The following is a 15,515-nucleotide window of genomic DNA, read 5'->3' as shown; positions in this document are numbered from 1 at the left end:
TGTTCCAGGTCCCCCAGCTAATAAGTAGCAGAGGTAGGACTTGGTGCAGGCAGTGTGGCCTCCAGAGCCGACACTCAGCCACTCTGCTCTGCTGCTTCCCACTGCTACCATCATTGTATTTAGTAGCCCTACTTGGTGCTAGACACCAGGGACATAAAATACACTGCTGCTGTCCTCAAGGATTCAGAGTCTAGAGGGCAAGGTAGGAAAGGCAGCATTGCCAGTCTGTGTGGCTGAGGCTCTTGCTAAAGGGTCATGGGGTCAGGCCTCTAATCCTACCTGGGGAGGGAGGTGGAACGGGCAGCAGAGGGATAGGTTAGGCAGCTGGAGAGGCAAACGCCCAGACAGATGTGGCTCATTCCGGCACATCCAAGGAGGGGACATGGCGGGAGCTCAGGGTGAGGGAGGCTTTGTGGTAAGTGATGAGGCTGGAGGGGGCCGATCTCAGGGGCCTTGGAGCCCTGTAAGGACTTGGCCCTGTTAGCTGATTCCTGATATCAGCCCATGTTGGCTTGGGGTAGATAGCCCTGATCCCCAGGAAATAATGGGAGACATTCAGGGATGAGGCATATGGCAGAGGGAGGGTTGCTTGGGCTTTGGAGTTCCTTCTCCTGCCTAAAAGCAGCATGTACCTGGCTTCCCAGAGTCATTGTGGGGACTCTGTGAAAGACAGAACACAGAGGGCCAGTAATAGTTCTTGAGGGAAGGGATTCCCTTCTTCCCTTTATCCCTGACATCTCACTTGATTGTAAGTTTCCAGGGCCGAGCTGCCCAGCAACCTTGCCCCAGATGAGATGCACAGCTCACCTGCTACCTGGGAACGTCTGGCCTTCCCTGGGGTCTCTTGTTCAGCCTTTGTTTGACTGATGAGTTTATAAGACCAGCTCTCAAGTTATAGCTCCCTGGGTTTAGAGCCAGGGAGAAGTGGCACAATATAGAAGGTAGGGCTGCCCATCTCAGAGTAAAGCCATCCATCTTATCCCCTTGTGACTTCCGGATTCAGTTTCTGAAGAGGGATTTTGACCACTCACCTCAGTCCGGTCCCCGTTTCAAGGCAGCTGTTTAGAATCATCCAGAAGCTTACCTCCTGAGCCCATTTCAGACATCAGAACATAGCAGTGTGCTTTGAATTTGAGCTAAAGGAAGTGTATGGTTTAGCAAGCAATTGAGGGCTTATGTGGTTTGTTTCAAGTTCTTTGCTTGTATCCAAAGAACATTCCATTTCATCCATTTGGATTCAAAGGTTTTCTCTTCTTTTTTCTTTTTTTTTTCCCCCCCACCAAGTAGACTTTTTTTAACCTTTAGGAGGCTGACCCTTTCAAAAGTCCCAACCTTTTATTTTCCTTAAGGATTTGTCAGAGAAGTTCAAACAACCCTTACTAACACATCATTCCTAACTTGTAAAATAGCCCCCCATATAGTCACCAGAGAGCCTACTGGATGCCAGATGCTGGGCCCCACAGGTGCAGAAATGATCCGGGCAGGGAGGACAGTGAGCGCAGAGTCCCTGAGATGCATAAGAGTATAGCATGTTTAAAGAGCCAGAGTCGTGAGCAGAGTAAGGGGAGTGAACAGGACAGGAGGACAGGCAGGCCTTGCATCAAACTGGGAGGCATCCACACTAAAGTCATATTGTCCCTCTTGTATTTTGCAAATTACACCCTTTATTCTTTCATTTGACATGTTTGTTGAACATTTTCTAGGTGCCAGGCACTGTGTAAAATGCAAAAGCAGACAGTGAAGAAATAATATAAAATAAGACCAAAATAGCAAGAGTACCACCAAGCCATGCCAGCTGATAAGGGGAATTCACATTGAAATGAAGGTCATGGGAAGTACTGGGATCTGATGAGAACATGTAAGCAGAAATGGGGATGTGGGCTGGACCTTTCCCAGGGGTAGTTGAGAGAATCAGATAAGAAAGATCACAGGCTCATGGGACCAACCCAGGCTCGGTCCCAGTGCCAACTGTGTGACATTGAACAAGTTGCTTACCCTCCCTGAGCCTCAGGTCCTCACATGTCCTGTCATGAGGGCTCCAGCCCAAAGTAGATAATAAAGAAGGACTGCAAGGTGCCCACCAGACAGGAAGTATTTAGGAAATGTTGGCTGAACAGGGGTGGAGCAGCCTAATGTCTCAGGAGGGAAAGAGAGTTTTTAGTGATCTACTGAAACTGAAGGGAAGAGAAGGGAGTTAGAGGGAGGAATTTCTGGTGAATCTTAAAATCTGAATTTAAGCCACTGGCCATCTTTCTGTGGTAATCTTGGAAGCCGTTATAAAATAAATTCAGTTGCGTGAAATTTTATTTGCCCCTGAATTCTGTTCCTTGTTCCCACGTAAAACCACAAACAGTTTTTGTGTTTATCGCTGTTGACCATGAGGAAATAGGATATTTGCTTTATTCTTTGGATGTGCATTATGCATTAAAGAACATCTCGTAAGGTTTCAAAAGTAGAGGGAAAGAATTTCCCGTGATTTCATCACCCTAAACAAACAAGTTTTAGACCTTTTTCGTGTCTCCTCCCCATCTGTGTGTGCAAACACGTCTTCTCGTGGCGGCAGGAAGAGTGCATTGTGGTCATCCTTCCAACCTCTCTTCCTTTCCTTTCTCCCTCGTACCATGCAAAACTTTCCAGGCAGTTTTAATTTAAATCACGTTTCTTACTGGTGCATAAACATTTATCTGGCTAATTCTGCCATAATGTACTTAGGCATTTTCCTTCCTGCTGCTAGACATTTTGGTTCATTCCAGTATTACATTATTTTCAACTAAAATGTCATGAGCAGTTTCACAAATACAGTGTTTTCTTTCTTTCGGCTTATTTCTTTAGGATAATTTCCCAGAAGTAGAATTTCTGGTTCAGGGGGCATGGATATTGTGTGTGTGACACTCTCTGTATTGCCAAGGCGCTTTCACAACAGGCTGTGCCCACTTTGCACTGCTTTGGCACCCTATTAGGAGTGACTGATTTTTCATAGCCACTTCCACAGCCTGGTGGGCTTCTAATCTGGGTGACTGACCCCTGAACTCCGTGGCTTGCAAACACGACAAGGCATGCAGAGAGAGGGCTAGACCTGAGTGCTAGGTCTAGGGCTGCCCCAGAGTTCGGTGGGTACACCTCCAGGGTGGCTCTGAGATCAGGGCTGGTAGGTGTCCTATTCCTAGAACTCAAGCCTGGGCTCAGGGAATTCACGTGACTCACTCGCCTACGTCTGTTTGACTCTGAAACCCTCCTGCCGCATTGTAGTGGTCTCATTTCCCATGGCCCTCCTGCAGCGCTAGCTCCCAGGTGAGTTGGAGCATATGGGGCAAGCCTCTTTATGTTTGAGCATACTCAGTTGTCACCCTTTCTGAAACTGATGTATGCTTCCACAGTCTGTCTTCCTGGCATTCTGTGGAAGCATCAGAAGAAGTAATAATTCCTTTTTCCTTTTTAGTAATACTTTTTAAATTGCATGTTTGTTTATTTGGCAAAGTAAAGAGAAGCACTCAATAAAAGCCTGGGTCCCAAGCCTTAACTCTTTTGAAGGCAAAGGCATATGGCTGGAAGAACATAGACTTTGGAGTCCATATATTAGCTAAGTCACCATGGGCAGGCTGCCATCCCTGGGCTTTGATTTCCAGTCTGTAAAATGGGAACCATGGAAGACTGTTGAAAGGCTTCAGGGAGATGACATAGTCCAGCCCCAACAATACCTGGCAGGCCTCAGGTGAGCAGGGGGGCATGCTTATTGTTTAGGGGGCTGTGGGATGAATTTGAGGACCTTTACCCTGGTGGTTTATCTCTCTTTTGTGGATTCTCAGAGTTGTGGAGCTGGTGGTCAGCATGTTCTATATTCTATATATTTTTATTGTTGTTTTATATTTTTCATATTTCTGGAAATAACTTCCATTTAATGCTTGCAGAGCAAAAGCAGATGCTTTACCCAAACAATTGATACTCCTTTTCTATTGGAAGGTTTCTGGTTCTCAGAGTGGTGGTGTATAGAAAGCTGTACATTTCTCTTTTCTCACCCTCCAGTGAGGGCCTGCTTGATTTCTTATGCCTTCAGAACTTTTGAGAGGAATGGATTTTTTGACATAGAAATGAAGCATTCACTCAGCTTGGACCTGACCAGTGGGCCTTTTACCTCCCATCTGAGGCCATGGCTCCTTGTTTGAGAGCTCAGATGGCCATGTAGTTCAAATGGCCACTCACATGTTGGGCTTTCTGCACTCGGGCTGGTGCAGGTGTATGCATTTCCCAGTATGTGTGGTTAAGTGATTCACATCAGACACTACCGGTTCTGAGAGCCCAGCTCAAGCATCACCAGCCATGTGAACTTTAGTCTTCCTGAAGGGATAGACTGCTCCTCTTTAGCTCTGTCTCCTATGTAACAGCTTTACATTGCAGCAGGGCTGCCCACAGTCCCTGACACATGGTGGGTGCTTGATAAACAAAAGCTGTTCTGATTTTTTTTAATGAAACTACACTTCTTTTCTTTTCTTTTTAAAGATTTTATATTCATGAGAGAGACAGAAAGAGAGAGAAAGGTAGACACATAGGCAGAGGGAGAAGCAGGCTCCCTGCAAGGAGCCTGATGTGGAACTTGATCCTGGATCTCAGGATCAGGACCTGAGCTGAAGGCAGACACTCAACCTCTGAGCCATCCAGGCATCCCTACACTTTTTTTTCTTCTGATTGTTGCAGATGGCTTAGGAAGGCTATACTTCAAAAAAGCTGGTAAGAACAGTCAGATCGACTCTAATGCCACCACCATCACCATCATTATAATATAAACACTAACCTTTCTCTAGTGCTTATGATGGGCCTCAGAATACTTCCAGGAGATACTATTGTTCTTCCAGTGTTCTACATTAAGAGATAAGGAAATGGTTAAGGTCTCCTGCCAGTTCCGGGCCAAGGCCGGGTTAGGCTTTAAACATGCCGGTGGGTATCCTTGTTGCCTGGGTCAGCAGGCAGGAATTTGCCCCCTGCTTAGTTTGGGGGGAGCCACCTTGTTACACGAAGGGCAGCCTCCCCTCTCAGTGGGCCAGGCCTGTAGCCTCAGAACTGTAAACAAGAAGACCAGAAGTGGGCTGGAATTCATCGTCATGTGGCTCACCAGTGGCGACAGTGGTTTGTCCCTGTGCCCTCCCCTGTGCCCAGCTATCGAGTGACGAGTACAGGACGGCTGCCCCTTCTATGGAACATATGCTGGCTGCTTCCCCCCTGCCCTGACCACCCAGCATTGTCTCAGAGCCTCCTAGCAGCCCTGCAGGGCAGGGTCTACTGCCCCTATTTCACAAATGCAGAAATCAAAGCTCTTGGAGGTCAGAAGTTTCGCCCTGTGAGTCTAAACAGACCTTATGTGTCTGACTCCAGAGTTACTTCCCTCAGGCACATGCCTCAGGTTGGCCTGTCAGCTCTGGCATGGACCTGGCCTCTCTGATGCACTGCACCTCACTTCTTAGCCTCTCATCAGTGGACAGCTTGGCCCCTATAGCACCCAGGTTTGGGGCGCTATCAGGACAAGCTGAGTCTGGAGTAAAAGATGCTTTCTGCACAGACTTCTCTGGTTCTGGGCTTGAGATTCTGTTTTTTTCCTGCTCTCTGGAAATGTCTGATGGCCACACTGGATTCTACCCAGATACTGCTTTCACGGGCCAGGAACCCCTGTACTGACGGAGCTGCCGCTGCCCCCAGAAAGCTGGCACTTGGGAGGGGCACTTGGGACACCTGCCAGGTGCCAGGTCTGCCTTCCCACCCACTGCACACCTCCTGGGGTAAGACCCAGGGACGGAGATCTGCCATGAATGCACTCACCCAGGGACGGGGAGGGGCAGGACTTTAACAGAGTCTGGCTGACTCTGAACCCCATGAGGGTGTCACCCTCTTCTGCCTTCCCTGCCCCTGCATTCACGAGGCGACACTGCAACACTGTTATTTGTGATTTCAGATTTTCAGGTTTGGTTGGAAGAGGCCTGATTCTTGCCGTCCCTGGGGCAGGTCACTTTGCCTCCTTGGGTCTCAGTGCCTTGTCTGCAGAACAGGGCTGCCTGCTAAGCAGGGATGTCTTGAAGGTCACATGACACTGGGGGAGAGGTCCTGGCAAATGCCAGGTGCTTAGTGGAGGCAAAGTGTCTGAAAGCTTTGGAGAACTGAAAATAGGCTGTGCCCCTTGATTTTATTGATTGATTGATTGATTGATTGATTGATCGATTGGCCTTGCTCTGAAAACAACAGAGCCGTGATGCTGGGAGAAATGGACTTTGCTTCGTTTTATTTGTTTGCTCACATTGAGAGGCACTATATTATTCTTCCACATGGAACACTTCACCCCAGTAACTCCAGTTTCATTCTCCTCTGCCCCCAAACTGTCCATCCAGGCCATCCGGGTGTTCTTCATGCTCCGCTCCCTGTCGCTGCAGCTGCGAGGGGAGCCCGAGACCCAATTGCCACTGACACGGGAGGAAGACCTGATCAAAACTGATGACGTGCTGGATCTGAGTGAGTTGTGGCAGAGGTGGGGGGCTGGGAGGGGCACGTGTACCACCACGCTGGCCCCAGCGTCACTGAAAAGGTCGGTGTGCCACCTGCCTTTGCTGCTGTGGTTGATCTGTCACCAGAAGCTAACAGAGCGTGCATGTCCCACAAGACTCTCAGAGTGGGCCCTGGAGCTGGCAGTCTATCTGCGGACTGCTTCCCAGAGCCCAGAGGGAGCGGGGCGGGTGGTCTGCCAAGAAGTGTGTGCAAGGTGTTTGGGATCTCCAGCTCCAGGACCCCTGCTATCCACATCACTGTGGCAGTGCTACTTTGATTGGTTTTGTGTGTTGGGTTTCTGTAGGATTCTAACAATTAAAGGCCTCTGCTGCGAAAAAGGGGAAGACTTTTAAAAATGCAAATCACCAGCCAATAGGCGGAGGCTGGAGAACCATGTGCTCAGCCTGCAGCCTTGGGTGGCCTCCCTCACCACTCAGGCCCTCAGCTCTCCTTGGCAGCATGAGCATGAGGGTGTGATTTAACAGTGATAGTGGGTATAAGCCTGGTCACACTCCTATAATCTTTCTCATACACATATAGTTCTCTCCTCCAGTTACAATAGGGCACAAGCACATGGATAGGCAGGGTGCTTTTCTGTTTCTTTTTTTTTTTTTTTTTTAATTAACTTTTATTGGTGTTTAATTTACCAACGTACAGAAAAACACCCAGTGCTCATCCCGTCAAGTGTCCACCTCAGTGCCCGTCACCCATTCCCCTCCAACACCCGCCCTCCTCCCCTTCCACCACCCCTAGTTCGTTTCCCCGAGTTAGGAGTCTTTATGTTCTGTCTCCCTTCCTGATATTTCCCAACATTTCTTTTCCCTTCCTTTATATTCCCTTTCACTATTATTCATATTCCCCAAATGAATGAGAACATACGACCCAGCAATTGCATTGTTGGGGATTTACCCCAAAGATTCAGATGCAATGAAACGTCGGGACACCTGCACCCCGATGTTTCTATCAGCAATGGCCACAATAGCCAAACTGTGGAAGGAGCCTCGGTGTCCATCGAAAGATGAATGGATAAAGAAGATGTGGTTTATGCTTTTCTGTTTCTTAAAGGTATTGTGATATGGTAGGATTCCTTGGTTATAAGAGACAGAAAACCCAACTTAGTCAGGCTTCAGGAAAAAGAAAAGTGAATTGACTGGTGTCACTAGAAGGTCCAGGAGTACCTCTGCCTTCAGGTATAGCTGGATCTAGGTACTCAAGCAATGCCATTAGGAGGCTGCTACCTACTGTTTTAGCTCAGTTTCGCTTTGTTCTGGCTTCACCTAGAAGAGGAGGGCTCACACCAGATACTGACAAGGTGACCATCCACAGCGTCCAAATCTTCTGAACCAGCTACACAGCCCTGACATAAACAGGGCTTCATTTTTCCTGTAACTTTGATGGAATTCCACAGCAGGGCTCTCATTGGTCTGGCCTGGGTTGGTGGACCATCCCTGAACCAGGTGTTGTTAGAGGAATGTGATTCATTACTGGGTGAGGCCAGGGTCACATGGCCAGCCCTGGAACTGGGAGATAGGACCAGTTTCTTTTCTACTCTATCACCTGAGAGGGAGGAGGGAGTTTGCCCTCAAAGGAAACTCAGAGATGGAAGCTGAGCAAGCAGGAGCAGTAGATGGCTACTCTTTGTGGCACATGGTAAGGGCAGGGTCTCCCTTGTCTTAAATCAGCTTTACTGAGATGCAGTTTACAGCCAGTAAAACTCAGTAAGTTTCAGTGTATAGTTGGGTGAATTTTGACAAAAGTGTTCAGTTTTGTGACCGGTAATCACTGAGGGTGGACATTTGATCCCCATGCCCCTGTCCTGCTGTGTATTCCTTGGAACAAATGATTGAAACCCCCACAACTTAATTTCCTCATCTGGAAAATGTCGATGAACTTCCTAATATGATGGGCTTGAGACTTGAGCAGAATATAACATGAAATATATGATGGAGCATAGTGTCCAGCATACAACTGTGCTCAGGAAACTGTAGTCTGTGTTACCTGCTAATAAGGTAATGCATATAAAGAGCTCTTTGTGAATAGAAGAGTCTCCTAAAGTTGGGATCCCTGGGTGGCGCAGCGGTTTGGCGCCTGCCTTTGGCCTAGGGCGCGATCCTGGAGACCCGGGATCAAATCCCACGTCGGGCTCCCAGTGCATGGAGCCTGCTTCTCCTTCTGCCTGTGTCTCTGCCTCTCTCTCTCTCTCTCTCTCTCTGTGTGACTATCATAAATAAATAAAAATTAAAAAAAAAAAAGAGTCTCCTAAAGTCATTATTAATGGCTTTTACCCACTTGTCTAACATTTTTTTTTGGACTCTTTTGAATATTTTTTTAAAAATTTTATTTATTTATTCATGAGAGACATGGGGAGAGAGAGGCAGAGACACAGGCAGAAGGAGAAGCAGGCTCCATGCAAGGAGCCTGATGTGGGACTCGATCCTGGGACTCCATGATCACGCCCTGAGCCAAAGGCAGATGCTCAACCACTGAGCTACCCAGGCATCCCTTGTCTAACTTAAAAAAAAAAAAAAAGATTTACTTATTTGAGACGGGGCGGGGCGGGGGAGCACATGTGCACAGGGAGGGGGCAGAGGAAGAGAGAGAAAAACTCAAGGAGACTCCCTGCTGAGAGCAAAGCCTGACTTGGGGTTGGGGCTCCATCTCACAATCCTGAGATCATGACCTGAGCCAGAACTGAGAGTCAGACACTTAACTGACTGAGCCACCCAGGCGTCCCTTAATTCTTCTTGTCTTCTTCTTCTTCTCTTTTTTTCCTCTCTCTCTCAGAAGAACAAGGAAACTAAGTGCCCCTTGGGCTGCTCTATGCTCATCTTCTTTGGTCCTTTCCTCTTGAGAAATTGCCATCAGGATTTCTGATGGCAATTTCTTGATTGAGTTGCCTGCAGAGCACCATAAACCAGTCTTTCTCTGATTTGATTCAAGGGAAGAGGGAAACAGCTTGCTTTCAAGGGGACCACTCCATCAGGGTAGCAAGAATGTTTGTATCCGTGAAATGGAATTAAATTTTATGCTGGGAATTCACATTCCTTCCTCCCCAACTCCCACCCCACCTAGAAATGGCCTGCTGAAATAAGGGTTCCAAGTATTTCACTTATCAATTTTAATTGATTAGATTGCTAGTTGAGATCACTTAACTGAGCCCTTTTGGGTAGTTGGCCATTAAGAAAGTAATGGCTGTTTGTCTTTACCCAGCGTGATCACAAATTATGTCTTTGCTAAAGAGGGCACCTTCCAGAAAATACTAGGAATTATGGATTTGATGAGCATATGGTACTAGAATGAGATATGCACGTGTTGTTGTTGGACTTTGTTTTCTTCTTCTTTTTTTTTTTTTTTTTTTTATTCTGGTGATTATTCTTAAATGCTGGAACACCTCACCTTCCAGTGGGGAAAAATCAGTATGCTTTGCATGTCACAAAGTACCTTCTATGTATATAAAATGTAGGCAACATTGTAATGTAGGCAAAGGCATTCATATTTGCCATTGCTTGGAAGCTGGGCCTGCTTCTTCTGAGCCTAGTGATTTGAAGAAAGCTGACTCAGGGGGCTGGGGGCTGGTCAACTTTTATGGAAGGTGATGTGATACGGGCGGACAAGCTCAAAGGCATGCCAGTTCCACACCGCAGGAGAAGGTGAGTTAAAGTGTATTTACTGACTTTGTCACGCTCTGATAAGAAACCACAGTGTATGGGTACACAGAAGTCATGTCACATGTCTGCTGACCAGCTGCAGGCCTCTGGGCCATGTGTGCCAGGTGAGCTCTGACAGGGTGGCTCCAGACAAGGAGCATTGCGGAGGCTATCGCCCCTCCAGAAAGAGGCAGAGCTGACTGTGCTCGAGCCTGTTTTGTTTTTGCTGGACAGGAGAGTGGCTTAGGGCCCAGGTCCAAGACTGGCAGCCGTGAGCGGGAGGGAGGCGAGATGGGAAGGGAGGACCAGCTTGACTAGATAAAATAGATTAGACTTTTAGAGAGAATGGCACCATGAATCTCCATATACCCCCGCCTTCAGCTTCAAGGGTTATTATTCTTTCACTATGTCTCATTCCATCTGCTCCACCATTTCTCTTTTCAAAATACCTGCCCTCCTTCACCCCCCTCTGAGGGTAGTAAAACCAATGGAAGACATCATACTACTGCATCTATAAATACTTCCCTGTAACAGAAAAGGACTTGCGGCTGCTCTTTGTCATAGAATTGGTCGCCACCATCACAGATAGTGAGCTTCCGCAGCCCAGCTGTGGCTCTAGGGGAGCCAGGGAGGGAGGGTTGGCTGGCCATGCTGACATCTGCCTTGGCCACCCCTGGTGTGGTTGGAGGTCATTGGCCTTGTGACCTTGCCCAGGGTCTTCATGTTTGTGAGGCTCAGTAGCCTGACCCTTAAAATGATTCTAAAACCACTTACAGGGAGAGACATTGAAAATCAAATGAGATCATGTTGGTGAAGCACATGGTGCCACACTTGGGTTCCTTCCCAGCCTTTTCCATGTGGACATTCAACATGTACTTGTTGTATCCATACTATGTGCTTCCCTTACTTTATCTTGTATTGAGCACCCGCTGTATGCCAGGCACAGTGCTGGGATGGATCTAAAGCCAGACTTGGTCTCTGCTCTGTGGTGCTTCTGGTTTGGGGTGGGGGTCCGGGGGATGGGAGGACCACTAACAGGTAGCACCATCTGGGGACAGTGTTTTGTGGCGATGCTGGACATCCAGCTGGACTCTGGGTTCTGAGCTTGAGGACACTGCAGACAGCAAGGGGTGAGGGGATTGTGATTCTGTAAGCTGGGGAGACAGCCCTGGAGGAGGAGCTGGTTCCAAAAGATGATGAAGGTTAGGCGGGTGGGCAGAGGAAGTTACTGGGAGGCAGCCCAGCCAGATGTCCAGGGAGAGGGTCAGAAACCTCTCCACGCTCTCCTTGGAAGTGGTTTTCCACGTACTCTCAGGAGTTTCAGAGTTACCATGTTCGGTGACTTTTCATTGGCTGAGCCACCTCCTGTGACTATTGCACAGCTCTTGGCATTTCCACTTGTGTGGTGTTACAGCATAGATGGCGGTTCCACAAAAGAGCCCTGCAGCAGTCAGGAGAATCCTAGATCACACAGTCTGTGAGGGGGCATCCCAAACCCCCAGAGAAGTGCCCACATACAAGCAGGTCTCTGCCCTCTGGGTCTGATTCCTCACCCAGGCTTGGGCTCACTTGTTCATGGGGTGGAAATTGTCCATGTAGAATAGAGTGGTGGTTCCATGTAGTTCCTAGACCTTGGAACTGCACAGCTCAGGGAAGTGCCAAAACAAAAATAAAACCCCACAAAACCTCTGGGGTTAGGAGGTTTTATTTTACCAAGTCTTTTTTTGCTTGTTTTAAACATTTATGAACTGTCATTTCATAAAAGAAAGGGAATTGTTAATCTCAGATAAGTAGGAAGAGCATCACTTCAGAAAAAGGGACAGACTTTCCAAGAAATAGTACTGTGCTGTAATGGGGTCTGTTCCTTAAATAATTCAAGTGTGGACCAATCACAAGAGCAAAGATGTCTGTCTTTTTTGAGCTGTCTGATGGGGGAGGTGGACACTGACCATCACATCATCACACAGAACAAAGGCAGATGGCCACTGTGCTAAGAAGCTTGCACAGGGAACAGGGCTTGACCTGCCCTGGAGGTCAGGCAGGCTCCTGAGGGATCGACCACCTGTCTGAGGGCTAGATGTGGGTGCAGGTGACAGCAGCACGGGGTGTGGCAGGAACAAGGCCCCAGAGTCAATGAGGAGTTGAGGAAGACGAGAAGCAGCAGTGTGACCGGGCAGGGCAGGGCAGGGTGGTGAGGTGACGTTGAGATTGCCTGGGGCCCAGTGCGTGGGCCTCATACATAGATCAGGGATTTGGAGCTTTCTCCTGAGAAGAGTGAGAAGTGTTTTTCACCTGCTGAGATGATCACATGCGTATCTCAGAAGGGCCTCTCTGGCCTCAGTGTGAGGGGAGATTTATGGGGTCAGGGGCCACATTCCAGCAGGTAGCCCTGTTGAGAGGCCAGTCCTGTGAGACCAGTCCTGCAGAAGTGTTGTCCCAAAGGTGGTGCCCACAGCTGCTTGCGCACCCCAATGTGCCCCAGCAAGTGGGTCTTGAGCGAGCTTGCGTTCTGCTTTGTGGCCCAGGCACATGGACTGTTTGTTGCTTGGAGACCCATCCTGTTTGATCTAGCTTGTTCTCTGGAACCCAACCCATCGAGCCTTTGAAGCTAATGATTAACAGCAGTAATGCTATTTCACTTGTTCTGGTGTCCCGGCCAGGCAGGCTGCTGTGGACCTTCCCTCAGTTCTCCCTAGTGTTTCTAGCCCAGGGCTTGCCTGTTTCAGAAGGTAGCTGAGGGCGTGGAGAAAAATACAGACTCAGGAGAGGACGGATGTGACGTCTGGGTCACAGCTCTGTCTCTTCCTCACTGTGTGACTGGAGACAAATCGATCCCCCTCTCTGAGCCTCAGTTCCCTCATTGATAAGATCAGAGTAGCAGCGCCTTCCTTTGCAGGATTATTGGGGAGCAATAGCTGTGTTAGAGGGGTCAGGTCACAAGGTGCTGGCCCTCAGTCAGACGGGCCCACAGATGTCCCTTGGTCTCTGGCAAAATATTTGCAATTTTATATGAGTTGCCAGCACTTTAAAATCAAGACATCTTACTGCACAGACCCAGATATGTCTCATTTTGAATATGAAACAGTCTGGTCCTGTGGGGCCGGCATCCCCACAGGCAGTAGTGGGCTGCCTCTTCTCGTGGGTGGGCGCAGCTCCCACCAGCTCGCTCCTTCTCCGGCCTCGGGCCTCCCCTTCCCTCCAGCTGTGCTCAGTACCTCACACTTAACCACCCACACAGGGGAGCGTGAGCTCCCCACACACACACCTGTCCCCTGCAACCTGCCCATCTCCTGGTGGGTGGCAGGCAGCTCCCTTCAGACGCTAAAATCTGGGGCTCGTCCCTGGCTCCCCTCCTCCTCCCCAGCCTGCCTCCCAGCCCCTCGGCACACCTGCTCCGCCCTCCCTCCAGCTGTGTCCAGATCCGACCACCTCTCTCAGCTCCACCCCGGCCCTTGGTCTGCCCTGCCATCTTGGGCCACCTGCATTGCTGTAGTAGCCAGCCTCGTAAAGCGTCCCCTGCAGTTTATTCTCCGCACAATGTCCAGTGTTGTCTTCTTAGAACAGGAGTCAAGGTCATGTCCTCCCTTTCCTCACAGTGGCCTCTTTCCCCCTCTGACTTTACAATGACTGAGAGGCTGAGTATCATCTAGCACCACCTGGCTCTCTGCTTTCTTGCTTTCCTTCAGACATACCAGGTACATGCCTAGCCCAGGGCCTTTGCTCTGGCTCTACCTTCCCCGGCTACAAACCACTTGTTCCCCCAGTACAAGTGCAGCTGTGCGTACTTACATGTATGACAACCATACCCCAAATTCTGCATCCATGTTTGAATCAAGGCCAAGTCCCCCGTCTTTGTTATCTTTTTGTTTCTTGATGGATATGAATGTGAATGCCATGAGCAACCCGCCAGTATTCCCCATTTCCCCAGTCCCTAGCACCCTGTGCCCTTCATCCCGATGTCTTGACAGGCAAGAGCTTGTAGGCCACATAGAAGCTCCTGGCTCATTCATCCGACTGCTGAGATAGTCTTTTCCAGCAAGAGTATAATGAAGCTCCCTGAGTAAGTGATGTGACTTGATTTTAAGTCCATGAAAATGTGAGCTCATTGATTGGCTTCTCTTGCAAGGTCAATAATAGTTTTTGTGGTCCCTCTCAGTTCTGAAAAATTCTCTATTTTGCCTTACTTTGTTGACCTGGTCATTATCATATGCCTCATCCTGGCAAAAGTGAGAAAATAGCATAAATAATAAAGACCAATCTGGAATGTTGGACACACTCAAAGACAGCTGACAAGCTTTTCAAAAATGTGAATGTCATGGAAAACCAAAAAAACATGGAGGGGGAGAGGGCCAGGTCTATATTTTTGTTCTAGATTATTGAAATGGAGGGGGAGAGGGCCAGGTCTAGATTTTTGTTCTAGATTATTGAAATGGAGAAGACAACTGTCCACTTGGATCAGATCTTGGATGGAAAGGAACAAGTAGCATAAAGGACTTTTTTTTGAAAACCAAGGAAATTTACATGTAGATTGTGATTGGCTCATATAATTTGAGGTCATTATTACATTTTTAGGTGTGATAATGGAACTGTCATTCTGTGGGAGAATGTCTTCGTTTTTAGGAAGTACAGGCTGCAGTGTTCAAGGTAAATTGTCATGCTGCCTGCAGCTCCGGGATGATTCACGAAATAAAAATGTGAGTGTGTGGGTATAGAGAGAGAGGAAGCAAATGCAGCTAAGTATTAAAGTTGGTGAATGTAGGTGGAGGGCTTTACGAGTATGCTTATTGTGCTAGTCTTTAATCCTTGCTGGAAGTTTGATATTTTTCAAAATCTTAAGAAAGCGGCAAAATAGAAATCAAGTCCTTGAACATCCAGCACTTAATTAATGATGAGCATCATGCTTAGGGGTGAGGCTTTGGTTTCAGGAAAGAAACCAAGCTTGAATCCCAGCTGCGTGACCTTGGGCAAACTAGTTAACCTCTCTGAGCCTTTCTTCCTCTTGGTAAAATGGTGATGATAGTGCCTGCATCAGAGCTGCTTGCAGATTAGAAGAGAGAATCCCTCAGAAATGCTCGGGCTCACGCTCGCTCAGTGTGTGCAGGCTTCCCTCACAAAAACAGTCACCAGCATCCATCATCAGGATGACACACTGGGTGGGGAATGGCTTTCTCCTGTTAGAAGGTTTTCTGTAGGAGTTCTGACAAACCAGAATCTCATGACCGTTTCTGCCCATGGGATACACTGAGAAGTGGAGGCGGCCACACAGGCTTGTTAGACAGTACATTTCTTGGAAAGATGACTTTTAGGAAAGTGGGTGCTGGCTGATGAAGATCCAAAATCTGC

At 48.3% G+C, this 15,515-nt stretch overlaps 1 protein-coding gene across 5 annotated transcripts in view; it reads left to right on the top strand.

The window, feature by feature from the left end:
• Nucleotides 1–15,515, top strand: part of CLEC16A (C-type lectin domain containing 16A) — a 197,789-nt gene that overhangs the window by 88,186 nt on the left and 94,088 nt on the right. For all 5 annotated transcript variants that reach the window (XM_041748308.1, XM_041748306.1, XM_041748309.1 and 2 more), the window contains one exon: nt 6,372–6,492. In XM_041748308.1, the coding sequence (XP_041604242.1) occupies nt 6,372–6,492 (121 nt within the window). The remainder of the gene's footprint in view (nt 1–6,371; nt 6,493–15,515) is intronic.

This window comes from Vulpes lagopus, chromosome 3 (genome assembly GCF_018345385.1).
Source record: "Vulpes lagopus strain Blue_001 chromosome 3, ASM1834538v1, whole genome shotgun sequence".
In the NCBI taxonomy this organism is placed as follows: Eukaryota; Metazoa; Chordata; class Mammalia; order Carnivora; family Canidae; genus Vulpes; species Vulpes lagopus.
This window is presented reverse-complemented; position numbering and strand designations above follow the sequence as displayed.